Raw genomic sequence first — 26,647 nt, forward strand, 5'->3', positions numbered from 1 at the left:
AGAAAGCAAAAATCTGGGATATTGAAAAAGGTAAATGTGCTTTCACACTTGGTAATGAAGAAGTTGGTCCAAAGAATGGTGTAACTTCTGTTGCTATGTCACCTGATGGTAGATTGGTTGCAGCTGTATGTATAAAGAATTATAATAGTAATAGTAATAACAATGATAAAGTGAGAGATATAAAGAGTTAAATTTAAACTAACATTTTTTTTTTATTTTTTTAATTTTATTTTTTAAAAAAAAAAGGGTTCATTGGATAATATTGTACGTTTATGGGATGCTCAAACTGGTTATTTCTTAGAGAGATATGAAGGCCATTTAGATTCAGTTTATTCAGTTGCATTCTCACCAGACGGTAAATCTTTAGCATCAGGTAGTCTTGATAAATCCTTGAAACTTTGGGATTTATCCGGTTCTAGATCACGTTCAAGATGTAGAGCTACCTTTAATGGTCACAAAGATTTTGTCTTATCTGTAGCATTTTCACCAGACGGTAGTTGGTTAATTTCTGGTTCAAAGGATAGATCAGTCCAATTTTGGGATCCAAGAAATGGTACCACTCATATGATGTTACAAGGTCATAAGAATTCTGTAATTAGTGTTGCCCTCTCTCCAAAGAATAATTCTCATGGTGTGTTTGCTACTGGTTCAGGTGATTTCCGTTCAAGATTATGGAAATATGACTCTTAAACAATTCCACCTCTCTCACTCTCCCTCCCCCTCCACTCTCGATAATTCATATTCTTTAATTACAACTTTAATATGAAAAAAAAAAAAAAAAAAAAAAAAAAGAAAAAAAAAATTTAAAAAAAAAAAGAAAAAAAAAAAGAAAAAAAAAAAAAAAAAAACTAAAATAATTCTCTTAATGAATTATGTATTAAAAGTAACAACAATCCACAATAATCCCAAAATAAAAAATAAAATAAATAAAAAAACTGAATAAATTAAAAATATTTTGTATTATTGATTTCAATTATTTCATTTTTTTTTTTTCAGTCTTTGATATCCTAAAACTACTTTTTTTTATTACTTGGAATTATTTTTTATTTATACAAATTATTATTATTATTATTTATTTTATATCACTATATAAAGATAAGTTCTTTTACATTTGGTAAATCATTTTCTTGAATTATATGATCATATAACCGATTACAAATTGTTAATGATTTTACAGAAGGAATAATAAATGTGTCAAGTTTTTTATTAAAACTAGAACCCAATTCTAATGATTCAACCAAAGGTATTACATTAATTGGAATATCTTGATTAAATTTATAACCTAATCTTAATTTTTTAATTGAATCCATGGATCCAACTATTAATGGTTTATTAAATTCTGCACCAAGTTTTAAATATTTTAAATTATTAGGAAGATAACCTTTGTTAATTGATTGATTATATCTATCACCCAATATTAATGAAGTTATTGAAGTTGATGATAGATTTGCATTTTCAAGTGGTTGATCAAAACAATAACCAAGTTCTAATGATATAATTGATTTTGGAATAGAGTATGATTGTAACATTTGGTTAAAAATTCCTGTAATTGATAATGATGTACAAGAATTTGGTATTGAACCTTCAATTAGTGGTTTATCAAATGATACACCTAAAAATAAATCAACAACAGAGTTTGGTATTGAATTTGGTAAAAGGTTTTGATTAAAATTACTTTTAAATGTTAATTTTAATAAAGAACAAGGTAAATCACCTGGTGAAATTGGATGATTAAATTTTGAAAATGTTAAATCTGTAATGGATTGACCAAATGAATTTGCTATGATTGGTTGTGACCAACCATTTCCAAAATAAAGTGTTTTCAATTGTGATGGAAGTTGACCAATTTGAATTTGTTGATTGAAATTATTACCAAATATTAATGTAGTAATACAAGTTGCACCTAAATTTGCATTCTCTAATGATTGATTAAATGAATGACCAAAATTTAGTAATGTTAAACTTTGTGGTATTGAATATTCTACAATGGGTTGATTAAATAATAAACCAAATTCTAAAGTTTCCAATTGTTCAGGTAAGCAATCTTGTTGAATTGCTTGATTAAATATTGAAAATCTAATAGTTTTAACTGAATTTGGAATTGATCCATATGATAACTGCTCATCATATCCTAATAAATTCAATTCTGTAATGGAGTCTGATTCAAAATATCCCTCTCTTAAATATCTCTTAAAATTTGGAAGTGATAGTTTAGTTATTGATTTTGGTAATTTAATTGTTGACGGTTCCATATTATCCAAAATAATAATTGATTTTAAAAAATTTTTATTTTTATATTTATTTAATCTTTTTATATCTAAAAAGGTTTTTTCATTCTCACCTATTCTTTCAATCGTACCTTTTAATAATTGATTTGAAATAATTTTTCTTAAATATTTATTTTTCCAAATTTTATTATAAAATAATTCACCAATTTCATTATCATTTAAAATTTTAATCAATTGATTTTCTTTATTATCATTCCTAATTAATTTAAATATTAAACTATATTCTTTAATAATTATAATTGTACGATTTCTATTATTCATTTTTTTAAACTAAAATAAAAAAAAAAAAAAAAATCAAATCAAAAAAAAAGTAAAAAAAAAAAAAAAAAAAAAAATCATTGAGAGTTTTAAATTTAAGTTTTTTCTAAAAAAAATCATTGAGAGGAAAAAAAAAAAGGTAACCAACCTATTGATTCCATCAGGCTTATTTTCGTCATCACTTATTAACAAAATGATATTGCCCCATAAAATTGTTACAAAATGGAAGAGGTAACAATTTTATGAGGCAATATTATAATGCTAATAAGTGATGACGAAACTAAGCTTGATGATGATAAAGGAAATTTTAAAAAAAAAAAAAAATCCTCGTTATTTATGATTTCTTCTGATACATCATCGAGACACCATGCCAATGCCACCATCCTATCTGCCATATCTTCCAAGGCAGGTTTGCCTCATTGAAAGAATTGTACTCCAAGTTTCTGGTTGTGAAAACTGAACTATCACCACAAATTAACAAGAAGCTCCTCCATTTTCTTGGGATAATTTCCAAATATTGATAAAAAAGATGTTTGCAAAATTTGCCATTTAAATTATTTGATGTGTAATTACATTTTTAAAAAAAAACAATTTAAAATATATTTATATTATAATTAATTACTTATATTTGTTAATGATTATTTTATTTATATTTGTTAATAAAATAAAAAATAAGGGAATTTTAAAAGAGCTTTAAATAGTTTCTTGATTTACAACGAATTCAAATTTTTAATTTTATTAAATTTTATTTTAATTATTTTTTTATTTATTTTATTTTAATTTTTTTTTTTTTTTTTTTTTTGAAATTCAATGGTTATGGATATTTATTTAACAAATCAAATTATTTAAAAGGTATGTTAATTTATTGATTATTTAAAAGGTATGTCAATTTTTTTATTGATTTTCTATTTTAATTTAAAAAGTTTTTAAAATCTTTTGGGAAAATGAAATGGAACAAAAAAAAAAAAAAAAAAATAACTTAATAATATTTAAATTATTTATTATTATTTTTAATATAGAGCCTAAGTTTATTAAAAAAAAAAAAAATTCATTAACTCCCATAACCATAATCTAATCAAATAAATCAATATTTATCAGTTATCTTTTGGAAAATGAATAAAAAGTAAAAAATAAAAATAATTTAAAAACAATAGTAAGGAAATTCAACCAATATTTAATTTTATTTACCCCCTCACCATATTAAAAATAATTATTATTTTAAGTTATTATAACTAAAGATAAAAAAATTATTATTAATATTAAAGTAATATTATTAGTTATGGATTCAAAGTGAAAAATAAAAAAAAAGTAAAAAAAACTGGATTAAAAAAAAAAAAGATCACCTGAACACCTTAAAGAAAGATTGGAGAGAAGATTGAATGCATTACAATTAGGTGTAGAAATTGGTAATGAATATAGAAATGATAAAGTTAGACAATCACATAGGGGACTCCAACATTTTCAAAAGAACAATATCAATTATTGGTTACCATTGTTGTTGAATTGGTTAAAAAAAAAACAAAATTTAGGTATGAATGAAATTGCTCAATTTCTTAATAATAATCAATTAAATAAATAAAAGAAAAATAAAACTTTTTTTTTTTTTTTGGCGAGTTGTAAATTAAAATTTTATTTACTGTGTTGTTTTAACAAGATGGAGTGCCAGTTATTGGAGTGAGTGATGTTGATCTTTGGATGTAACCAAATTGGTGAGCACCATTTACAGGGATTTCACCTAACCAACTTGGGAGTTTGTAATTGTTGGTTGAGGTTTGATCAGCATTCCATATGTCTTGAACGTTTTGTAATTGGAAGTTGAAACCTCTTACTGGTTTAGAACCTTTGTTATTGATGGTAGCATCAACTTGAATATAGTAAACATTGTTACTGTACCATTGATTAATAATCTTTTGGGTAACATTTGCTGAACACGCTGATGGAGTTGGACTTGGTGTTTGAGTTGGGGTTTGTGTTGGTGTTTGTGTTGGGGTTTCAGTTGGTGTTTGTGTTGGGGTTTCAGTTGGGGTTTGTGTTGGAGTTTGAGTTGGAGTTTGAGTTGGTGTTTGAGTTGGAGTTGGGGTTTGGGTTGGGGTTGGAGTTGGAGTAGTTGGTTTAGTTGGTTTAGTGTTACCAAAGTATCTGGATGGTCTTGGGCATTCTCTGGTCCAGTTTTCTTTATTGTTTGGAAGAAAAAAAAAAAAAAAAATAATAATTAGTTTATATTATCTTTTTTTAAAAAATAATAGATTAAAAAAAAAATGAAATAAATAATTACCTTGACAAACTGGTACAACACTCCAGCCTCCAATGGTACCACAAAGACTTGGGAAAAATGTATCGGTAATATTTTCTAAAACTCCACCAATTAAAACAGTATTATGATTAATACCATAACCTAATTTGAAGATTTCATTGGCATCCATTGGTAATTGATTGAAGCAACGTTCGCAATACATAACTGAAACATATGATGCAAAAATAACTTTATCAAATTTAGTCCACATGGCAGCTGCTGAGCACCTATTTTTTTTTTTTATTAAATTATGAAAAAAAAAAAAAAATATTAATAAGAATAAAAAAAAAAAAAAAAAAAAAAAACAATTTAATAAAATAAAATAAAAAACATACATTGGACATGGTTCACCAGTAGTATACAAATAATGATCTTCCCAAGTAGCTTTACCATAGAGATCAGTGCTATATTTATATGAATTTAGTTAGAAATATTTAAATTTTTCTTTTTTTTTTTTTTTTTTTCTTTAAAAAAAAAATCTTCCAAAGAAATAATAATAAATAATAATAATAATAATAACTTACCAATTCATGATGGCTTTAACTTCACCATGATACATTCTTGAACCACCAGTGTTGGCACCAGTACACATTAAAGTACCGTTTTTGTGAACAATAGCAGCACCAAATTTAGAATTATTCTCAACAGCAACATTAATTGCACTAATATTTAAAATAAAAAATATATTTTAGAATAAAAAATAAAAAATAAAAAATAAAAGAAAAATAAAAGGAAGTTGATATATTTACATTCTCATATATTTTGCATGGAATTGTTGATCATCCTGTAGTTAATATAATTATTTTAAAAGTTAATAATAATAAAAATAATAATAACAATAATAATAATGTGTAATAACAATAAAGAAAATATAACTTACTGGCGATAAATCTTTGAATTGAGTTAAATCTGACTATATGTTTTGATTGATAAAAAAAAAAAAAAAAAATGAAAAATTAGTTTTTTTTTTTGCAAAGCAAAAATAAAAGAAAAAATGTGTAAAAAAATAAAAAAATAAAAAAAAAAAAAGATTAATAAATTACAGGTGCAATATCGAAATAAGCTGATTTTGGACAATTGTTTTTATGTGCTTTTGCAGTTGAAAAAGCAATGATTAATAAAATTAATAAAGAGTAAATTAATTTCATTTTTTTATGATAATTTTTTTTTTTTTTTTTTTTTTTTTTTTTTTTTTTTTATAAAAGTTAATTATTTAATTAAAAAAAAAAAAAGAAGAGATAGGTAATGTTACAAGTGTAATAATATTGAAAGTAATTAATATCAGAAAAAGAAAAAAAGAAAAAGAAAAAAAGAAAAAAAAAAAACAAAAAAAAAAAAATAAATAAATAAAAGATTTTTTAGTCTCCTCAAAATGAGAATAGTTTGAAAATAATTATTTTAAAAAATTAACCAATCATCTGAGCACAAGCTTGTAATTAATAATAATAATAATTTTGTGATTTTATCGTGATTGGGACACAATATTATTATGAGAAAAATAGTATACAATAATTTTATCTAAAGTATTTTAGATTTTTAATCAATGATTGGCTAAAAAAAAAAAAAAAAAAAAAAAAATTTAGATTTGGGAAGATATTAAAAATTGTGTGGGCGAGGGGGGTCAGCAATGAACGATGATTTTTTTTTTATTGAAAAACATTACAATAATTTTATTTTATTTTTTTTTTTTTCTGCCGAGCCAATCAAAAAATTATCTCGTTTTACGATTATTAGAAATAATTCGTTTTGTCGAAATTTTACAATCAAAAAACCAAGAACACAAAAAGGAAATCGTTTTTGGTCAAAAATATTCAACAGAAATTAAAAAGAACACAATATAACTTTCTTTTATTGATTTTTTTTTTTTTTTTTTTAAGTTTTTTTTTTTTTTTTTTATCTATTTTTTTATTTTCATTTTTTTTTTATTTAAAAACTTAAAAAGAAAAAAAAAAAAAAAAGAAATAATTTTTATGACATAAATTCATATACTAAATAAAGTAATATTTATCTAGATTATCATTATTAATAATAATAAAAACAATTAAAATTATTTAAATAATCTTAATTGGGCAAAATAAAAATTAAAAAAAAGGTGGTTAGAATGTGTATACTTGTGGTTAAAGAATAAAAAAAAATAAATAAAAAAAAAATGTGAAACTTGAAAATTTAAATTAAGGAATGTTTTTTATGTAATACACATGTTTTAAAAGCAAACCCCTTAACAGTAAACACACAGTTGTGTTCAGTGTAATGTAAACACAAAAAAAAAAAAAAAAAAAAAAAAAAATAATACTAAAAAATAAATTTATTTTTTAAAGTCAAAAGACGTTATATACAAATAAAAATAAAAAAAATAAAAAAAAAATAATTTCTTTGAAAAATTACAGAAAATAAAGAAAATCTTAAAAAACCAATAATGCAACGGTTTTTAAATTTATTTTTGTACTCCCTAAGCTAAAGGGTACTAGTATTTTAATTATTTAATTTAAAAATAATTTTTTCAACTTTTTTTATTTTTATTTTTTTTTTATTTTTATTTTTATATTTTTTCTCTTGTAACCCACCAAACTTAGCCGACATATGTGAGGTGGAGGGTTTGCATGTAATCACATTTTTTTATAATTGTTTTTTTTTTTTTTTTTTATAAGTTTTTTTTTTTTTTTTTTTCTTTTCTTATGTTCTTAAAAAAAAAGTAATAATAATATAATAATAATAAAAGTTTAAAAAAAAATAAAAAATAAAAAAAGACCAAAGTTATAAATATATTTAAAAATAAAAATAAAAACTTTATAAAAATATCTAAAGAAATAAAAAAAAATAAAATAAAATGACATTCTTGAGTAAAAAACCTCAAATATTTAAAAATATTGAAAAAGATATAAATAAAATAAAATTTAAAAAATCAAATAAAATAAAATCAGATTGTAATAATAGTAATAATAAAAATGGTTTGATAGAGTGTATATCAACTTTAGAAGATGATAATCCATGGGATGTTTATACCAAAATAATGAAAGAAGAAGGATTTTTAAAAAGTTGTATATTAGATTTAAATGATGGTGAAGTTAATAGTAGTAGTGGTGCATCACCATTAAATGTTGCATACCAAGAATACCAAGAAATTAAAAATATTTTGGAAGGTAATAATTCAATTTATATAAATTGTGACTCAACTAGATTCTTTATATCAAATTCAAATGACATAATGATTACTGGTATAAGTTCAAATTCATTATCATTCATATTACGAAGAACTGCAAATAAATGTATTATTGGAATTTTTCAACCTTCAACAATTCTAGTCGACCATGCTCATTGTAAAGTCTCTGATATTTATAATAAAATTACAAATTTTGATAAAAATGAAAGAATTACAAATTTAATTTTTTCATTCTCCGAAGATAGTATAAAAAATATTGTAAATTAAAAAAAAAAAAAAAAAAAAAAAAAAAAAATAAAATCTTTGTAAATAAAAAATGTATTTTTAAATCAACCAAAAAAAAAAAAATATCTTGTTTATTTTTTATTTTTAATTTTTTTTATTTATTTATATTAAAAGAGCTGCAAACAAAAAAAAAATCCAAAAAAAAAAAAAAAAAACAATAATATTTTGACACATGACATTTCAATGATGCGATTGTTTTTTATTGCAAATTTCCAATTTAATATAGATATTTTTTTTTATTTTTTTTCTTTTTTTTTTTTTTTTTTCTTTTTTTTTTTTTTTTTATTTTTTTTTTTAAGTGCCAGTATTTTTTAACAAAATCGTTAATATTAATCTTTTGAATACGAAATACTAAAATGAGAAATTAAATTGTTTTTTTTATATTGTTTTTTTTTTTTTTTTGCTTTCATTTCCTTTTTTTTTTAATAGCTTTGCTACTAAAAAAATATCTTTTAATTTATAATAATAATATTACTTTTTTTAAAAAAAAAAATTAATTAAAAAAAAAAAATAAAATATGTCCTTTTTAAAAAAAAGAAAGAAGAAATCAACATCAACACTAACATTAAATAGTAATAGCAATAATTCTAATATTGTTTGTGTAAATAATAATAATAATAATAATAATATTAATAATAATAATAATAATAATAATAATAATAATAATAATAATAATAATAATAATAATATAAATAGTCATGGTATCAATTTAATAATTAATAAAAAAATTAAAAAATTAACATCAAGTACAAGTTGTCCAAATATGTTAACAATAAAAGAAGAAGAAAATGAAAAATATAATAATAATAATAATAATAATTCCGATAATTTAAATGATAATTTAAAAGATACAATAATATTAAATTGGAATAAATATACAGATAAATTAATAAAACAAGGTTATTTAGAATGTGGTATTTTAGATTTAGATAGTGGTGAATTAAATAGTAGTAGTAGTTGCAATAGTAGTATTAGATTTATAATTAGTTATCAAGAATGGCAAGAAATTAAAAATATTTTACAAGGTAGTTATTTAACAACAATAAGTTGTTCAAAAAAAAGATTCTATGTAGTTGCCTCAAATGATTTCATAATTGCTGGTCGTGATTCTCAAAATCAATCTTTTATTCTTAGAAAAACTCAAACTAAAGCAATCATTGGTATATTTAATATGAATAAATTACAAATTGATGATGCTCATAAACTATTAAATGATTTATATAATGAAATTATAAAAGATGATAAAACTGAAATTTATCCAGTTGAATAAAATAAAATAAATAAATAAATAAATAAAAATAGATATTAATAAATAAATAAATTAATGAATAAAAAATTTAAAATATATTAAAATAATTTTATGGTTTTTTTTTTTTTTTTTTTTTTTTTATAAATTACACTTGAATATTGGTTGACGTTTTTCAAAGAAAGAAGTTGCAGATTCATTTAAATCATCAGATTTTAAGAAAGCAGCATTTTGTAAAGCTACACGATATAAACCTTCATCAATTGTATGATCATCAGCATGATTTAAAGTGAGTTTTGTAGCTTGAACAACTAGTGGTGAATTTTGAGCGATTGATAATGCTAATTTTCTACCCTCTGACAAGAGAGTATCATGATCTGGATAGACATGATTAACCAAATTAAATCTTTCAGCAGTTTTTGCATCAATATCTTTACCAGTTAATGCCAACTCTCTTGCGAAACCAGAACCAACTATTTTTGAAATTCTTTGTAATGTACCTAAATCGGCGATAATTGATAGTTTAGTTTCTCTAATTGAAAATTTTGCATCAGAACTGCATAATCTAATATCACATGCTGTTATCATATCAACACCACCACCAATGCATGCACCATGAATTAAAGCGATTGTTGGTTTTGAACATTTATTAATCTTATCCAATGATGCTTGCCAACGACGAATCATTTTAAATAAATCTAAATTATTTTGTGATTGTGATACTTCTGAATCACCAGTTATTAATGGTGCAATCTTTCCTAAATTTAAACCTGCTGTTAATCCTTTACCTTCTCCTCTTAAAATTACACATCTAATCTTTGAATCATTTTGAATTTCATCATAAATTGAAATAAATTCTAGGAATTAAATTAAAATAAATAAAATTTTAAAAATTAATATATACACATATATATTTAAATTTTATTAATTTTTTTTTTTATTTAAATACCATTATAAAAATCATCATCCATTGAATTATATTGTTTTGGTCTACATAAAACAAGTTCTGCTACAAAAGTACTATCATTTTTTTCTAATCTTAAATATTTGTAATCTGTTATTTTAAGAATTGATGTTGATGGTGTAGCATTTGTAAAAAATAGTGAACCTTCCATTTAATTTATATTTATTTATTTATATGTATATTTATTTGTTTTATTTATTATAATTATTGAAACATAAAAAAAAAAAATAAAAAAAAAAAAAAAAAAAAAATGAAATTTTGAAATTTAAAAATTAATTTTTTTTTGTTTATTAATTTTTTTTTTTTTTTTTTAATGGAAACATATATTTCCTTTTTTGGATTTCATTATTGGAAGATAAAAAATAAAAAAGTGTTTAGAAAAAATGAACTTTTTTGGTATTAGAACCTTTTTTCTTTTCTTTTTTTTTTTAAATTCTTTATTTTTATTATTATCTTTTATTAAACATTTAAAAAAAAAAAAAAGATAGTTGTTTTATGTTTTAAAAAAAAAAAAAGAAAAAAAAAAAAAAGATATTTTTGGCTGAGCTTAGATGATGTGAAATTTTTTTTTTATTTTTTTTTTATTTTTTTTTTTTTTTTTTCTTGTCGTTTGGATTATATTCAGTTTTTTTTTTTTTTTGATTCACTTACTTTGCCATTAAAACAAAAGTCATCAAAAAAAAAAAAAAACTTAAAATTTATGTATATTTAAACAAAATGAATTACGAAATTGTTATGGACGAGCATCAAAGTTTGTATTAAAAAAAAAAAAAAAAACTAAAAATAATTAAATTTTTATATGTAAATATTAATATAAAAAATTCAACAGAATTCATTGATGAAAATTTAAAGAATTTCTATGGAGAGCATAAACATTTTGTAGAATGGATGGATTCAAGATCATTAGCATCAAAAAGATTTAAAAAAAGATTAATTGTTATTGGTGAATATAGAATTTTAAGTGTAAAAAAAGGAAAAGTTTCAATATCTTTAAATAAAAATATTCATTTTTATGATATAGCTGATATAATAGTCGTTGAAGATACTGTATGTATTTTTTTTTTTTCTCAAAAATATTATTATTTAAAATACTAACATATAATTATTTATTAATTTTCAAAAAAAAAAAAGATTGAAATTAGACAAAAACAAGTTATAAAAGGTGATCAAATTGGTATATTAATAAAATCAAAACAAAAAGAAAGTTTACAAATGATATTAAAATTGTTAAGAGAAAAGATTAGAAATATTACACATGGATTTCCAAGTACTAGTCAATTGAGAATTAATGCAAATGAGAGTTATTTATTACCAATTCAAGAGAAAGTTATTGGAATAGCTGATAATTTCATAGAGACTTATAAAGCACAATCATCCTACAAAAATAATGAACCAAGTACAGAGGTGATTAGATTGGTTGAAAAGTATGTTCAAGATTGTTGTAGAGAATTTGATTTATCAAAATGTCCAGGATTTGAAGGTAAAAGTGAATTAAATTTTCAAATTGATACTGTAATTTCATCATTAAATTATAATGGTTATTTCAATTCAATTATTATTAATGGTAATAGTTGTGGTGGTAGTACTAATATTGGTGGCAGTGGTGGTGGCAGTGGTGGTGGTAATAGTAGTATAGGAGTTAATCAAAAAGGTTTAGTTGAAAAAGTTGGTGAATTATTATCAACAAATTGTTGTGTTAGAAAAATATCAATTTTTAATTGTAAAGATGATGATCAAGTATTATCAACCATTGGTACATCGTTAATTGGTAATCAATTTAATTTATTACAAGTTATAGATTTACATAGTAACCATTTAAATCAATCAACATTTCAAACATTTGCAGATGGTATTGAAACAATGACACATCATTCACTTAGATATTTAAATCTATCAGATTGCAACCTATCATCAAGATCAGTTGAAATATTATTTAATTCATTCTGTAAGAATAGTAAAATCTCTACATCATTAGAGTATTTAAATTTATCATACTCAAAATTCGACGAGGTTGGTAGTAGTTCATTCACAAGTTGGTTAGCAAAGATCAAAGATGATAATGTATTAAAGTTTTTATATTTAACCAATTGTAATTTAAATTTAATTGTGATTGGAGCACAACTTAGAAATTTACCTTTGCTACGTGTATTGGATATTTCTAATAATAGATTAGAGAGAACTGAAATTGAAGAGTTAATTGCATTCATAAAGAATTCAAGGGCATTGGAATCATTGAATATTTCAAATTGTTCACTTAATCATGACTATTTCCTCTACATTTGTAATACACTAAATAAGAATGAATATATTAAACATTTAGATTTAAATGTATCACATAATCAAATTTCAAAGTCGCCAAGTATCTTTGTTAGCGCATTGGAGTTTCTTACTATGGTGAATTCGTTAAATTTATCTCATATTCCCATTACTTATAAAACTTTGATTAGAGTTGTTGATTCAATTAGAATCTATTGTAAAAATATTAGAGAATTGATATTGGATGCTTGTTTCTCCCATTCAAATGATAAATCTCATGATGGTATTGATTTCATTAATGAGTTGAAACAATTCCTTAGAGAGAGAGAATCATTGAAATCTTTATCTATAGGTGGTGACAATTCAAACTACTTATCACCAAAATTGGTTATACCATTAATTGAATATTTAACCAACGAAAATGGTACATTGGAGCAATTGAATATTCAACACTCCCATCTTGGTGATTCAGTTATGCCCTATATTGCTAATTTATTAGAACGTAATTCAACTTTGAAATCTTTATCATTGGATAGAAATTATTTCACTATTAATTCCTTCCAAACTCTATTGCTATCATTACAAAATAATCATACACTTTTAAATATACCTTTCCCATCATATGATTTTGAAAAAATTTTAATTACATTACCAACAGCTCAAAAGAAATCATTATTATTTAATTTACTTTATAGAATTCAATCAATTTTAGAAGAAAATGGTGGTTGGAGAATACCTGATCCTCATTTTTATCCTGTACCAACTTCATTAACTACTGGTAATAATACTAGTGGTGGTTCAAATTTACAATTATTAGGTGGTGGTAGTGGTGGTAGTGGTAGTAATAGTGGTGGTTCTAATTTACAATTACAACAACGTCCATCTTCACCAACTAGTAGTTCAAGTGGTAGTGGTTATAGAAGTAAAAGCCCAACACCTGTAACAACTTCATATGGTTCTTCTGCATATTCACAACAACATTATGATAATTTATCATTACCACCTCCACCTGTTGATAATTATTATAACAATAACTATTATCAAAATGAAAGTGAAGGTGGTGATGATGATTATTATAATCATCAACAACAATCATCCCAACAAAAATATCAAAATAGAGCAACATTAAGTCCAACAAATAGAAATCAACAACAACAACAATACCAAAATAGAAATCAAAGAATTGAATTAACTGATAGTTTTGTTGAAGCTGTTGATCATTTAAATGATGAAGAAAATCTTGATTGAAAAAAAAAAAAAAAAAAAAAAAAAAAAAAAAAAAAAAAAAAAAAAAAAAAAAAAAAAAGGTATTAATAAAAAATTTTATTTAAAGTTCTCAATAATCCTAATCTATAATCTGTTTCAAAATTTTAGGTTAACCTTTTTTTTTTTTTATTTATTTTTTTTATTTCTAAAAACTATTAACACCCCAAGTGGTTATTTAAAAACAAAAAAAAAAAAAAACCTATCATCGTATTGATAATCACTCTAATCTAAATTCAATGGTTTTTTTTTTAAAAATAAAAAAATAGGTGAGACCCATTTTCGTTTATGGATATTTATTTTTTCACTTCGTTCAATTGCGAACAAAAAACAGATCAAAACTTAATTTTCTACTATTTTTTTTTTTTTTAATTTTTTTTTTTAATTTTTTTTATAGAAAATATCTAGCTTGAAATTTAAAAAAAAAAAAAAAAAAAAAGTGATTGGGAAACCATTAAATACAGACGATAATTTTTTTTTTATTCTTCATTATTCATAAAACTTACTCCACCCATCACAATAAAAAAAAATAAAATTAAAATTAAAAATAAAAATAAATTTTCCCCCCCCATAATTATTTATTTTTAATTTTTTTTTTTTTTTGCATTTTTGCTTAATTTTATTTGTATTTTTAATATTATTATTTATTATTTTTTTTTTTTATATTTTATTAATTTTTTTTTTTTGTATTTTTGATAAATTAATTTAAATTTATTTTTAATAAATAAAACAAAAAAAAAAAAAAAATCAAAAATCAAAAACTCATAGTTTGTAATAAAATGAAATTTCGGAATAATTTAACTCTTTATTTAATATTTATAATAGTATTTACAATTTATATTAGTTTAACTATCTCTATTCCATTAAAAAATGGAAAGTTTTGGTATGTATAAAAATAATAAAAATTAATTAAATTGAAACCTTGCCATAAATAAAAAAAAAAAAAGAAAATAATGTGTGTTTAGAAAAAAAAAAAAAAAAAAAAAAAAATTTTAATTGTTAATAAAAAATAATAATAATAATAGGCATATAACAGATACACACTATGATTTTATGTATATTGAAGGAGGTGATGAAGATAAACAATGTAGAGAGGTAACATACAAAAGTAAATATGAAAAAGGTGGTGCATCATCAATTGGTAATTATAAATGTGATACATCATTTGAACTATTACAATCATCATTTGAATATATGGTAAAACATGAAGAAAAACCTGATTTTATAATTTGGACTGGTGATGTATGTATCCAACATATCTTTTTTTTTATTATTTTTAAAATTTATATGTTTATTTATTTTATTTTTTAAAAAACAACAAATAGGATCCACCACATTTAGGTAATTCACAATTAAATGAAACATTAGTACTTCAATCAATTACAAATATGACAAATTTAATTAAAGGGTATTTCCCAGATATACCAATATTTCCAAGTATTGGTAATCATGACAGTTATCCTCAACATCAGATTGGAGTTGGACCAAATTGGTTATTTGAAAATGTTGCACAATTATGGTCACCATTTCTATCAAATGATTCAATTGAAACTTTTAAATTGGGTGGATACTATACTGAATTGGTTAGTGAAGGATTTAGAATAATATCATTGAATACAGTTTTCTATTATAATGAGAATAGACAATGTTTAAATCTAACTGACCCAGCTGGTCAATTATTATGGTTGAATGAAACATTGGCAAATGCATCTTTAGCAGGTGAAAGAGTTTGGATCATTGGTCATGTACCACCTGGTTATAATGAGAAATATGATGTTTTCAATTTTCATAAACAATTCAATGATGAATATTTATTCTCATTCTCTCAATATTCCGATATAATCGAATTTCATATCTATGGTCATGAACATACTGATACTTTTAGATTATTTTATGATGATCCAAATGATCATATAAATGATATTGAACCAACTGGTATTATGTTTTTATCACCATCTGTATTGTATTAATTTATTAAATTTATAAATTACTTTATTTTATTACTATTTTTTTTACTAATATTTTTTTTTTTATATATCTATTAAAAAAAAAAAAAAAAAGTTAACACCATGGATGAATCAATTTTTACCAGCATTACCAAATAATCCAGGATTAAGATTATATGAATATAATATTACATCATTTGCATTATTAGATTATTATCAATTTTGGACAAATTTAACAGATAATATTATTAGTGGAAATATTGATTGGCAACTTGAATATCGTGCAACTGAATTCTTTAATACTTTTAATTTATCACCAGTTTCAATGTATGAAGCTTATTTACTAATTCAATCAGTTACAAGTCAATTGTTAAAATTTCATTTCTATAATTCTGTATCTTATCCAACTAAAGGTTGTGATGAAATTTGTAAAAAAATTCAATTATGTTCAATTAGACACCCTTTCACTAAAGGTTTTAAGGAATGTTTAGTTGAAATTTAAATCAATTAATAATTTCTTTTTTTTTTTTAAAAAAAAAAAAAACAACGGGTGTAATAAAAAAAAAAAAAAAATAAGAAAAAGAATAAAAATAATACAAAATAAAAAAAATGAATAATTTTATTTGTTTAATTCTTACAAACAAACTCCTAATTAAATTCCAGCTTTTTTTTTTTTATATCCAACTTTTTTATTTTTAACTTTTTCATTTTCAACTTTTTTTTTTTCAACTTTTTTTTTTTTTTTTTCAACTTTTTTTTTTTTCAACTTTTTTTTTTTAAAAAAAAAAAATTTATTATTTTAAAACATTAAATTAAAAAAATAATGAAATTATTATATTGTTTATTATTAGTCATTTTGGCTTTAGTTGGTTTATCATCAGGTGCTAAGCCAAGTGATAAATTACAAATTGGTGTAAAATATCGTCCAGATGAATGCACTGTTAAAACTAAAAGTGGTGATAAATTAAAGATTCATTATACTGGTACTTTATTAAATGGAGACAAGTAGGTTATCATAGTTTTACATCATTATACATAGATATATATATAATACAAAAAAAAAAAAAAAAGAATATACTAAAATTTTTAATAACAATATTTAGATTTGATTCATCAGTTGACCGTGGAACACCATTCGAATTCAAAATAGGTGTTGGTCAAGTAATTAAAGGTTGGGATCAAGGTGTTTTAGGTATGTGTGTAGGTGAAAAGAGAAAATTAATAATCCCAGTAAGTATTTTTTTTTTTTTTTTTTTTTTTATTTATTATTTTATTTTGAAATAATTTCAATTTTACTAATTCATTAATAATAGCCAAGCCTTGGTTATGGTCAACAAGGAGCAGGTGATAAAATTCCAGGAAACTCTCATTTAATTTTTGATGTTGAATTAATTGGAATTAATTAAAAGAAACACAGTAATGATTTTTAATAATAAATTGAAAAAAATAAAAAAGAACCCAAATTGTAAAAAAAAAAAAAAAAAAAAAAAAAAAAAAATTAAAATAACAATTTATCTATTCAATTTTTTCCTTTTTTTTTTCCTCATAAGATTTACCCAATTTTTTTTTTTTTTTTTTTAATTAAATTGTTCAAATATTTTATTTTGTAATTCTTGGTGATTAAATTATTTGATTTATAATAATCTTTTCATTTGACCACTTGGCACCACTTCTACAATTCTTAATTTCTAAATTCTTTTAAAATTTTAATTTTTTTTTTTTTTTTTGGACTTTACAACGAATAAAAAAAAAGCCAAAGAAAAATAAAATGAAAAAGTCTTTTTTTAGAATTTATTAACTTTTTTTTTTTTAGTTTCAAAGTGATAAAAAAATGAATAATAATAATAAAAATAATATTAATAATATTATTAAAAATATATAATACTTATATTAATAGTAAATTGTAAAATTATATAATAATTTTAATAATTATTTTATTTTTACAAACACTTGTTGGTTTGGATGCATTTTTTTTTTTTTTTTTTTTTTTTTTTTTTAAAACGTCATCCCACTCTTTTTATTATAAAAAATAAAAAAAAAAAAAAAAATGAGGCCAACCAAGATATTAATTTTTTTTTTTTTTTTTTTTTTTTTTTTTTTTTTTTTTTTAATTTTTTAATTTTTTAATTTTTTAATTTTTTAATTTTAAATTTATCCCACTTTTTTTTTTCATTCCACAAGATTCTCTTTATAATATTTTAGTAATACTTTCTCTCATCAAAAAAAAAAAAAAAAAAAAAAAAAAAAAAAAAAAAAAAAAAAATAGAGAAAGAGTTGCTAAATTTGTAATTATAGGAAAAACAAAAGAATTTTTTTTTTTATATTTGGGAAATTTATTTTTAATTAATTTATTTTATTTATTTATTTATTTATTTATTTATTTAAATCACCCACACACACACACACACACACACACACACACACACACACACACACACACACACACACACACACAGTTTATCAAGTTTAGATAAAAAAAAAAAAATAATAAATAAAATGACAGATGTACCATCAAAACCACCACAAACAACTCCACCACCAAAACCAAAAAGTAGAGCACCAACTACTATTTTTTCATCACCACCACAATTACCAGATAGATCATCATTAAATATTTCACATACAGCATCAACACCAACACTAACACCAACACCACTACAACAACAACAAATTCATACAGATGGAAATTCACAACAACCAAAATCTTCACCACCACCATTACCAGAAAGACAATCCTTTTCAAATTCACCAAATAGACAAACACAATCATTTATTCAAAAACCAGCTTTACCACCAAGAGATAGTCAATATAATACAATTAGTGGATCCACTGTTTTTAAAAGCAATAATAATATTAATAATAATAATAATGATAGTCATATTATTACAAATGGAAATGCAAGTACTAGTTTTATTCAAGGAAATAGAGTAACTAGAGTTTTAAATACTAACAAATCCGAACCTATATTACAGCAACCACAACAATCACATTCACCACAACAACAACAACAACAACATACACCAAACCATCAACAACCATTATCGCCACAACAACAAAAAGATTTAGCTCAAAAAAGATCAACAATGCCATTACCACCAAGACCTAATAAAAATAGACCTTTACCAACACCAATAAGTCCTGAAAGTCATCCATTAACAATAAATGAAGAAAATAGTATAACAGAGGACAAAGAACAACAACCACAACAATCAGCACCACCACAACCACAACTACAACAATCACAACAAAATACAGATAATTCAAGAAAACCAATTGTTGCTCCACCAACCCCAACAATACAGTAAATATTCAATTTTATTTTCCTTTGTACTTTTTTTTTTTATTTGTTTACATAATTTCAATCCCACCAAACACTCTATCTTTCCCCCTTTTTTTTTTTTATACACTTTTTAAAAGATATTTTTAAAAGTTACAAACCACAAACCACTCTTTTTTTTTTTTTCATACACAATTTTTAAAAATTTTATTACTAACTTTTCTTTTTTTTTTTTTTTTTTTTATTATTTTTTTTCTTTTTTTTTTTTATTCAAATCTTTACACCATAAAATAATATATTATTTATTTATTTATTTATTTTTATTTTTATTTTTTTTTTATAATAATAATATATGACAAATATTTAAACATTTTATAAAAACAAAATAATAATATCAAACCAATTGAAAAAAAAAAAAAAAAATTTTTTTAATTAAAATAACTACAATGAATATATTTAGACAAATTAATAAAGAAGCGATCGCAGGAACAGCAGTTAATACGTTAACATATACTAATTTAAGTAATAATCTTAATACAGGTCAATTTAATAATAGTAGTCAAAATGAAACAATCACAATTGAACAAATACCAAATACACCACTACCAACATCCAATCATCCATCATTGGATCATTTAGTAGAATTTACAACGATGAGAGATTTAAAGTGTAAAGAAATTCTCACAACAGAGAGAACCTATGTAGATAATATGAAAATACTGGTAGAGGTATTCATTAAACCATTAAAAGAGGGTGAAGGTGGTATATCAAAGGAAATAGCTTCACAAATTTGTGGTAATATTCCTGATATCCTTTTAATTTCAATTGAACTTTTAAATATGTTGGAAAGTAAATTAGCAAATTGGTCAAATTCTCAAACTATTGGTGATACTTTTAATAAATTGGTAATTAATAATTAATCAATAATAATTAATCAATAATAATAATAATAATAATAATAATAATAATAATAATAATAATAATAATAATAATAATAATAATAATAATAATAATAATATTTAATAATGATATTAATTTTTTAATTTTAATTTTTAAAAAGACACCATTTTTAAAAATGTATACAAATTATACAGTTGGATTTGATAGTGTTTTAACATTAGTAACTGATTTAGAAAAGAATTCAACATTTTCATCATTCATTCAAAAGTGTACAGAAGATCCAAGAACTAGAAAATTAGATTTAAGATCATATTTAATTCAACCAGTTCAACGTATTACTCGTTATCATATGTTATTGGAAGAGGTATTAAAACATACTGATCAATCACATACTGATTATCCACCATTAACTGAGTCTTATAGACTTATGAAACAAGTTACAAGTGATGCAAATGAAGCAATTAAAAAGAGTGAAAATCGTCAAAAAGTTTATGAAATTCAAAAAATGTTTGTTACTGATCCTGGTGTAAGTATCCCTTTTTTTAAAAAAAAAAATAGCAACAACAAATATTTATTTATTTATTTATTTATTTATTAACTGTTTTTTTTATTTATAGATTATAGCACCACATAGAGAATTTATATATGAGGGTACTTTAACAAAAGTTTGTAGAAAAGCATGTAAAAAGAGAGTTGTATTTTTGTTTTCAGATATTTTAGTTTATGGTTCATCAATTCCACCAAAATTATTATTACATGAAAAGATTGAATTGGATCATTGTCGTATCGAAGATATACCAGATGGAAATCTTGGTGGTTCATCATCTATCTCTTTAAATGGTAATCTAATTAATAATGCTTTCCAAATTTGTAGTAATAAGAAATCATTTGTAGTTTTTGCTGATTCTTCTGATGCAAAAATGCAATGGATGATAGTTTTAATTGAAACTGTAAGTAATAATAATAATAATAATAATAATAATAATAATAATAATAATAATAATAATAATAATAATAATAATAATAATAATAATAATAATAATAATAATAATAATAATAATAATAATAATAATAATAATAATAATACCTCTCTCTTTTTGAAAGAGTGAATGTAATTTCTAATTATTTTTATTTTTTTATTTCTTATTTTTCTAGATTGATAAATTTAAAGCGAAAAGAAAAACAATTAAAAAAGAGAAAATCGATCATGCTGAAGCTCCAGTATGGGTTCCTGATGAAACTGCTGATAATTGTTCAAGATGCAAAGATGAATTTTCTTTTGTTAATAGAAGAGTAAGGTTTTTTTAAAATTTAAAATTTAAAATATTAAAATTGTAAAAATAATAATAAAATAAAAAATTATGTACTAATCTTTTTTATAAAAAAAACAAAATTTAGCATCACTGTAGAAATTGTGGCGCATTAGTATGTGGTAAATGCTCTGACCAAAAATACAAACTTCCCTCTGCTGATTATAAAGCTGTAAGAGTGTGTAATAAATGTCATGAAACTTTAACAAAATCTGCTTTATCAAATCTTAAGGTTTAGGAAAAAAAAAAAAAAAAAAAAAAAAGCAATAAAAAAAAAACAAAAACAAAACAAAACAAATAAAAAAAAAATAATAATAATTCGAATGTTAACTAGTTAATTAGTCAAAAGGTTTAAAATAAAAATAAAAATAAAAATAAAAAAATAAAATAAAAATAAAATTTTTTTATTATTAAAAATTATAAGGAGTTGGAATTTAAATTAATAATAATCAATGATTTAATTAATAAGATAAATTAATCAAATTAATAAATATAAATTTAAATTCACATTTATTTAAAAAAATAAATATTTTCAATCGAAAATGGACTAGTGATAAATCAAAAAAAAAAAAAAAAAACTTAACAAAACAAACAAATAAAAAAATTAAAATAAATTAAAAAATTTTAAAAAAAAAAAAAAATATCAACCCATTTTAGGAACTATTATAAATATGTATTTAATCATTGATAAAAAAATTAGTGTGGTGTTTTGTTTGATTAGTAATTTTTAAAAAAAAATAAAAAAATAAAAAAAATAAAAAATAAAAACAATAAAAAGGTTATGATTACCTTTCTCATATATTCACCATTAAAAAAAATATGATGTTTTTTATAATTCCATTGTTTAAAATACATTTTTATTATCAGATTGAATTATTTATTGTTTACTATAATTGTCGTCACTTCAAGAAAAAAAAAAAAAACCTTTTAAATATATATATGTGTCTTTTAAAAAATTAAAATATAATATATATATATATATATATATTATTAATTAAATATTATTTTTATTTTTTATTTTTATTTAATTTAATTTAATTTAATTTTTTTTTTTTTTTTTTTAAAACTTATAATTTTGTTTCTTTAAATTTTTAGGAATAGTATTTTTTAGTTTTTTTAATTATTTGATATCTTTTTGATTGATTTATCTTTTTTATATTTTATTACCCCAAAAATTTATAAAAGTTTTTAAATTCTAAAAAGTTATATTAATTTATTTGTATTTATAAAATATAAAAAAAAAAAAAAAAAAAAAATGGTATGTGTTTAATTTTTAGTTTTTTTTAACCAGTATTAATATTATTATAATTCATTTTCAAAATTATTATTATTGTTATTATTATTATTATTATTATTATTATTATTATTATTATTATTATTATTATTATTATTATTATTATTATTATTATTATTATTATTATTATTATTATTATTATTATTATTATTATTATTATTATTATTATTATTATTATTATTATTTATGCAGACCTTTTTTTTTTAAAAAAAAAAATTTATTGTAATTGTGAAAAAAAAAAAAAAAAAGTACACAAACTTGTTTTTTTAATTTTATTGTTAAATATTTTTTTTTTAAAAAAATAATAAAAGAAATAAAGATAGGTAATTTTGTTTTAACAAATAATAAAAAAAAAAAACAAAACTATATTTTTCATTTTTATAATTACCATATTTTATAAAAAAAAAAAAAAAAAAAAAAAAAAAAAAAAAAAAAGAATACAAATCTTTGATCCTAAACATTTGAATATAAAATGTATTTAGATAGAAATAAAATGTATTTAGATAGAAATAATGTATCATCAATAATGCTATTTTTTATAAAAAAAAAAAACAAATTAACCCATTTACATAAAAATGTGGTTTTGTTTTAATTGTATTTAGAAAAAAAAAAAAAAAAAGTGTGAAAATAACAATAAGAATATTTATATTTTTCATTCTTTATTTGGATGTGGAGTTTTGTTTATATTTTTTTATATTTTATTTTATTTTATTTTATTTTGTTTTATTTTATTTTATTTTATTTTATTTTATTTTATTTTATATTTTGTTTTTTTTTTTTTTTTTTTTTTTTTCATTATTTGTTAAGAAAAAAGATAATTATAAATAATAAAAATAAAAAATTAACAAATTATAATTACTATATAGGTAAAATTATCCCAACAAGATCTCGAAAATTTTGCCCTATTTGAATCAGTATTAAAACCAGTTAACGATCCTAAACAAAAACCAGAACAATATATATCATCAATTGAAAGTAGTGGTATGCCAAAAAAAGAAGTAGTAATGAATAAATTTAGATCCTCAACTACATATGAATACGTTATTGAAAATAGTGTAATTATTACTTTATTTTAATTATTTTTATTATTTTTATAAAATATTAATATCATATTTGATAATTTAATTTAGCCACCACCAAAAATCTTTGTAAATAATGAAAGTAAAAATGAAAACAACAATAATAATGATAATAGTAATAATAACAATAAAAACAATAATAATAATTACTCTACCAATACAAAGCCAAGATCAAAATCATGTCCACCAGCTAAAGAATTACCATGTAACAACTGTAAAAGAATGAGTCCAATTGATTTATTGGAACCATGTGAAAGATGTGGAAATGGATGTTATTGTTCAGAAGAGTGTCAGTATTAAAATTGGATATCACATCGTAAAAATTGTAAATCAGTTTGTAAGGTTGTGAAAATGTCTAGAAATAATAGTTTTTAATGATTAAAATAAAAAGTAATATTTGAAAAGTCTATTTATTTATTAAAAAATCTTTGTGGATCTTAATTTTTTATTATTTTTGTCAAGATATTTTTTTTTTTTTTAACAAATTTTTTTTTCTTTTTTTATAATACTTTGAAAAAAAAAAAAAAAAAAAAAAAAAAAAAAAACCATTATGTCGTTAATGAACATCTGTGTTATCAAAAAAAAAACATTGTGGTGGAATTTTTTTTTTTCAGTAGGAAGGAATATTAAAAATTTATTAATAGAATGATTGTTTGTGACTTTTAAAAAAAAAATAAAAAAAAAGGTCAAAAAATAAACCTAAAAATAATCTACAGATCCATTTTGATTATTTTTTTAAGTTTTTTATTTATAATGAAAAAAAGTTTTTTCTATTTTTTCAAACAATTTTTTGTTGGCACTTTTGAGAATTTTGTGAGTCATATGTTGATCATTTTTTGTGTGGAAAAAAAAAATTATGTCGAAAAGTTGCGACGTTATTTTAATTTTATTTATTTTTATTTTTTTTTTTTTTTTTCTTTTTTTTTTTTTTAGAATGCATAAAATAATTTGGTGGCCACCATAATGTCAGAGATTCTTCAGAGTCATAATTTGACCCTTGATTGCAAGGAAAAATTAGAAAATGTAGTGTTGCTAAAAAAGAAAGAAACTTAACTTTTTTTTTTTATTTTTCTTTTGTTAATTTTTATAAAATAACCCATTTTTTTTTTTTTTTATTTAAAGAAAGTTTTTTTTTTTTTTTTTTTTTTTTTTTTTTTCTTTTGTTAATTTTTATAAAATAAAATAATATTAAAATAAAAAAAAAATAAATAAAAAAAAGATACAAACTAAATAATTATGCCCTTTTTAAAGAAAAAAAATAATAATTTCGAAAACGATTATCTCAAAATGCCAATATTTAGTTCATTTAAAAAATTTGATTTAAATAATAATAATAATAAAAATAATAATAATAATAATAATAATAATATTAATAATAATATTAATAATAATAATAATAATAATAATAACAATAATAATAATAATTGCAATATGAATAATTTAAATAATAATAATAATAATAATAATAATAACAATAATAATAATAATAATAATATTGAAAATAATAAAATTAAAAATTGGAAAGTTTTTAGTGATCATTTAATTAATGAGGGATTTTCAATGAGTTCAGTTGTCGATATAGAAAGTGGTGAAGTTTCATCAGGATTTTCAATTATTGGATACCATGAATTACAAGAAATTTTAAAATTATTATCAGGAAAATTTACCATCAGCATAAATTTATTATCAAGACGTTATTTTATTGTAATGCAAAGTGAATTCTTTGTGTCAGGTCATGATTCAAATACCTCATCATTCTTAATACGTAGAACAAATAATAAATTAATTATTGGCACATTTGAATTTGGTAAATTAACAATGGATAAAGCTCATCAAATCATAAATGACATTTATACTCAAATTACAAATTCAGACAAAGGAGAAATAGTTTCAAATTTATTTATTTAATTATAAAATTTTTTTAAAACCATTTCAAAATGTGAAAAAAAAAAAAAAAAAAAAAAAAAAATAATATATTTATATTGTAAAGTAGTCAAATAAAATAAAATAAAAAAATACAACTCGAATTGAGTTATATATATTTAACCAATCAAAAACGTGTTCGTTTAATTTTATTGTTTTTTTTTTTTGTTAATGATAATCCAATTCTATTTTCCTTTTTTTTTTTTTTTTTAAACAATCACCACCAATTTAAGTTTTATTGACTTGATTAGGAGAGCTTATTCCAATCAGAGATTTCTAAATTATTATTGAACTGTTTTTTCTTATTATTGCCAACTTGAGAGCTAGTTCCTTTTTTGCTTTTGAATACGATTCCGTTGAAGTTACTATTATTGTTATTATTATTATTATTATTATTATTGTAGTTGTTTTGATTTGAGAAGTTGTGGTTCATATTACTATTATTATTGTTATTGTTATTATTAAAACCATTATCATTAAAATTTTGGTGAGAATCATCCTCAAATCTTCTTTTTTTAAGGCTATTGTCATTAAAATTTTGAATGGTGTTATTATTATTATTATTATTATTATTATTGTGGGTGTTGCTAAAGTTATTCATATTATTGTTCCTGTATTGATTATTCATATTGTTGCTCTGACAGATATTGTTGTTCATATTCGGATTATTATTGTTATTCATATTATTGTTATTGTTCATATTCATGTTAGTGTTACAATTGTTAGAGTTCATATTGTTATTATTATTATTATTTTAAATGTTATTATTATTATTATTATTATTAAGTTGGTTATTAAATAAGTGATCTATATGTTGAATTTGATTATTTTCGTTTCCTATAGTCATTGTATGATAGTTGTTATTGTTACAAAGATTATTGTTCATTGGATTATTAAAATCATT

At 20.8% G+C, this 26,647-nt stretch overlaps 17 protein-coding genes across 17 annotated transcripts in view; 11 read left to right on the plus strand and 6 right to left on the minus strand.

The window, feature by feature from the left end:
- Positions 1-690, plus strand: part of tupA (transcriptional repressor TUP1) — a gene marked incomplete at both ends in the record, with an annotated part of 2,133 nt that extends 1,443 nt beyond the window's left edge. The window contains 2 exons of the mRNA XM_635217.1: positions 1-125; positions 247-690. The exon at positions 1-125 is cut by the window's left edge and continues 224 nt beyond it. Of these exons, the coding sequence (XP_640309.1) occupies positions 1-125; positions 247-690 (569 nt within the window). The remainder of the gene's footprint in view (positions 126-246) is intronic.
- A 395-nt stretch (positions 691-1,085) lies between these two features.
- Positions 1,086-2,549, minus strand: DDB_G0282251 (hypothetical protein; the record flags this gene model as incomplete). The annotated part of the gene is made up of 1 exon (XM_635218.1): positions 1,086-2,549. One exon carries the CDS (start codon positions 2,547-2,549, stop codon positions 1,086-1,088), a length of 1,464 nt encoding a protein of 487 aa, XP_640310.1.
- Positions 2,550-3,658: 1,109 nt separating this feature from the next.
- On the plus strand, positions 3,659-4,125 carry DDB_G0282253 (hypothetical protein; the record flags this gene model as incomplete). Its single annotated transcript, XM_635219.1, has 2 exons — positions 3,659-3,669; positions 3,885-4,125. 2 exons carry the CDS (start codon positions 3,659-3,661, stop codon positions 4,123-4,125), a joined length of 252 nt encoding a protein of 83 aa, XP_640311.1.
- A 67-nt stretch (positions 4,126-4,192) lies between these two features.
- DDB_G0282255 (carbohydrate-binding domain-containing protein) lies at positions 4,193-5,987 on the minus strand (the record flags this gene model as incomplete). Its single annotated transcript, XM_635220.1, has 7 exons — positions 4,193-4,719; positions 4,822-5,066; positions 5,175-5,243; positions 5,364-5,501; positions 5,589-5,623; positions 5,720-5,752; positions 5,883-5,987. 7 exons carry the CDS (start codon positions 5,985-5,987, stop codon positions 4,193-4,195), a joined length of 1,152 nt encoding a protein of 383 aa, XP_640312.1.
- A 1,679-nt stretch (positions 5,988-7,666) lies between these two features.
- DDB_G0282257 (hypothetical protein) lies at positions 7,667-8,725 on the plus strand (the record flags this gene model as incomplete). Its single annotated transcript, XM_635221.1, has 2 exons — positions 7,667-8,257; positions 8,714-8,725. 2 exons carry the CDS (start codon positions 7,667-7,669, stop codon positions 8,723-8,725), a joined length of 603 nt encoding a protein of 200 aa, XP_640313.1.
- Positions 8,726-8,801: 76 nt separating this feature from the next.
- On the plus strand, positions 8,802-9,554 carry DDB_G0282259 (hypothetical protein; the record flags this gene model as incomplete). Its single annotated transcript, XM_635222.1, has 1 exon — positions 8,802-9,554. One exon carries the CDS (start codon positions 8,802-8,804, stop codon positions 9,552-9,554), a length of 753 nt encoding a protein of 250 aa, XP_640314.1.
- A 117-nt stretch (positions 9,555-9,671) lies between these two features.
- On the minus strand, positions 9,672-10,645 carry ech1 (enoyl Coenzyme A hydratase; the record flags this gene model as incomplete). The annotated part of the gene is made up of 2 exons (XM_635223.1): positions 9,672-10,387; positions 10,480-10,645. 2 exons carry the CDS (start codon positions 10,643-10,645, stop codon positions 9,672-9,674), a joined length of 882 nt encoding a protein of 293 aa, XP_640315.1.
- Positions 10,646-11,211: 566 nt separating this feature from the next.
- Positions 11,212-13,998, plus strand: DDB_G0282263 (leucine-rich repeat-containing protein; the record flags this gene model as incomplete). Its single annotated transcript, XM_635224.1, has 3 exons — positions 11,212-11,245; positions 11,324-11,541; positions 11,626-13,998. The coding sequence occupies 3 exons, from the start codon at positions 11,212-11,214 to the stop codon at positions 13,996-13,998; spliced, it is 2,625 nt and encodes an 874-aa protein (XP_640316.1).
- Positions 13,999-14,792: 794 nt separating this feature from the next.
- sgmC (metallophosphoesterase domain-containing protein) lies at positions 14,793-16,461 on the plus strand (the record flags this gene model as incomplete). The annotated part of the gene is made up of 4 exons (XM_635225.1): positions 14,793-14,896; positions 15,039-15,255; positions 15,339-15,971; positions 16,075-16,461. 4 exons carry the CDS (start codon positions 14,793-14,795, stop codon positions 16,459-16,461), a joined length of 1,341 nt encoding a protein of 446 aa, XP_640317.1.
- A 321-nt stretch (positions 16,462-16,782) lies between these two features.
- Positions 16,783-17,365, plus strand: DDB_G0282267 (FKBP-type peptidylprolyl cis-trans isomerase; the record flags this gene model as incomplete). Its single annotated transcript, XM_635226.1, has 3 exons — positions 16,783-16,964; positions 17,063-17,189; positions 17,273-17,365. 3 exons carry the CDS (start codon positions 16,783-16,785, stop codon positions 17,363-17,365), a joined length of 402 nt encoding a protein of 133 aa, XP_640318.1.
- A 1,090-nt stretch (positions 17,366-18,455) lies between these two features.
- Positions 18,456-19,265, plus strand: DDB_G0282269 (hypothetical protein; the record flags this gene model as incomplete). Its single annotated transcript, XM_635227.1, has 1 exon — positions 18,456-19,265. One exon carries the CDS (start codon positions 18,456-18,458, stop codon positions 19,263-19,265), a length of 810 nt encoding a protein of 269 aa, XP_640319.1.
- Positions 19,266-19,683: 418 nt separating this feature from the next.
- On the plus strand, positions 19,684-21,685 carry gxcV (FYVE-type zinc finger-containing protein; the record flags this gene model as incomplete). Its single annotated transcript, XM_635228.1, has 5 exons — positions 19,684-20,142; positions 20,298-20,663; positions 20,755-21,087; positions 21,293-21,430; positions 21,536-21,685. 5 exons carry the CDS (start codon positions 19,684-19,686, stop codon positions 21,683-21,685), a joined length of 1,446 nt encoding a protein of 481 aa, XP_640320.1.
- Positions 21,686-22,749: 1,064 nt separating this feature from the next.
- On the minus strand, positions 22,750-23,117 carry DDB_G0282273 (hypothetical protein; the record flags this gene model as incomplete). The annotated part of the gene is made up of 2 exons (XM_635229.1): positions 22,750-22,935; positions 23,106-23,117. The coding sequence occupies 2 exons, from the start codon at positions 23,115-23,117 to the stop codon at positions 22,750-22,752; spliced, it is 198 nt and encodes a 65-aa protein (XP_640321.1).
- A 117-nt stretch (positions 23,118-23,234) lies between these two features.
- On the plus strand, positions 23,235-24,120 carry DDB_G0282275 (hypothetical protein; the record flags this gene model as incomplete). Its single annotated transcript, XM_635230.1, has 4 exons — positions 23,235-23,321; positions 23,362-23,508; positions 23,608-23,796; positions 23,872-24,120. 4 exons carry the CDS (start codon positions 23,235-23,237, stop codon positions 24,118-24,120), a joined length of 672 nt encoding a protein of 223 aa, XP_640322.1.
- A 157-nt stretch (positions 24,121-24,277) lies between these two features.
- DDB_G0282277 (hypothetical protein) lies at positions 24,278-24,920 on the minus strand (the record flags this gene model as incomplete). Its single annotated transcript, XM_635231.1, has 3 exons — positions 24,278-24,328; positions 24,367-24,479; positions 24,875-24,920. The coding sequence occupies 3 exons, from the start codon at positions 24,918-24,920 to the stop codon at positions 24,278-24,280; spliced, it is 210 nt and encodes a 69-aa protein (XP_640323.1).
- Positions 24,921-25,107: 187 nt separating this feature from the next.
- On the plus strand, positions 25,108-25,728 carry DDB_G0282279 (hypothetical protein; the record flags this gene model as incomplete). Its single annotated transcript, XM_635232.1, has 1 exon — positions 25,108-25,728. The coding sequence occupies one exon, from the start codon at positions 25,108-25,110 to the stop codon at positions 25,726-25,728; it is 621 nt and encodes a 206-aa protein (XP_640324.1).
- Positions 25,729-25,990: 262 nt separating this feature from the next.
- DDB_G0282281 (hypothetical protein) lies at positions 25,991-26,476 on the minus strand (the record flags this gene model as incomplete). The annotated part of the gene is made up of 1 exon (XM_635233.1): positions 25,991-26,476. One exon carries the CDS (start codon positions 26,474-26,476, stop codon positions 25,991-25,993), a length of 486 nt encoding a protein of 161 aa, XP_640325.1.
- Between the last annotated feature and the right edge of the window lie 171 nt (positions 26,477-26,647).

Source organism: Dictyostelium discoideum (assembly GCF_000004695.1).
Source record: "Dictyostelium discoideum AX4 chromosome 3 chromosome, whole genome shotgun sequence".
Taxonomy (NCBI): Eukaryota; Evosea; class Eumycetozoa; order Dictyosteliales; family Dictyosteliaceae; genus Dictyostelium; species Dictyostelium discoideum.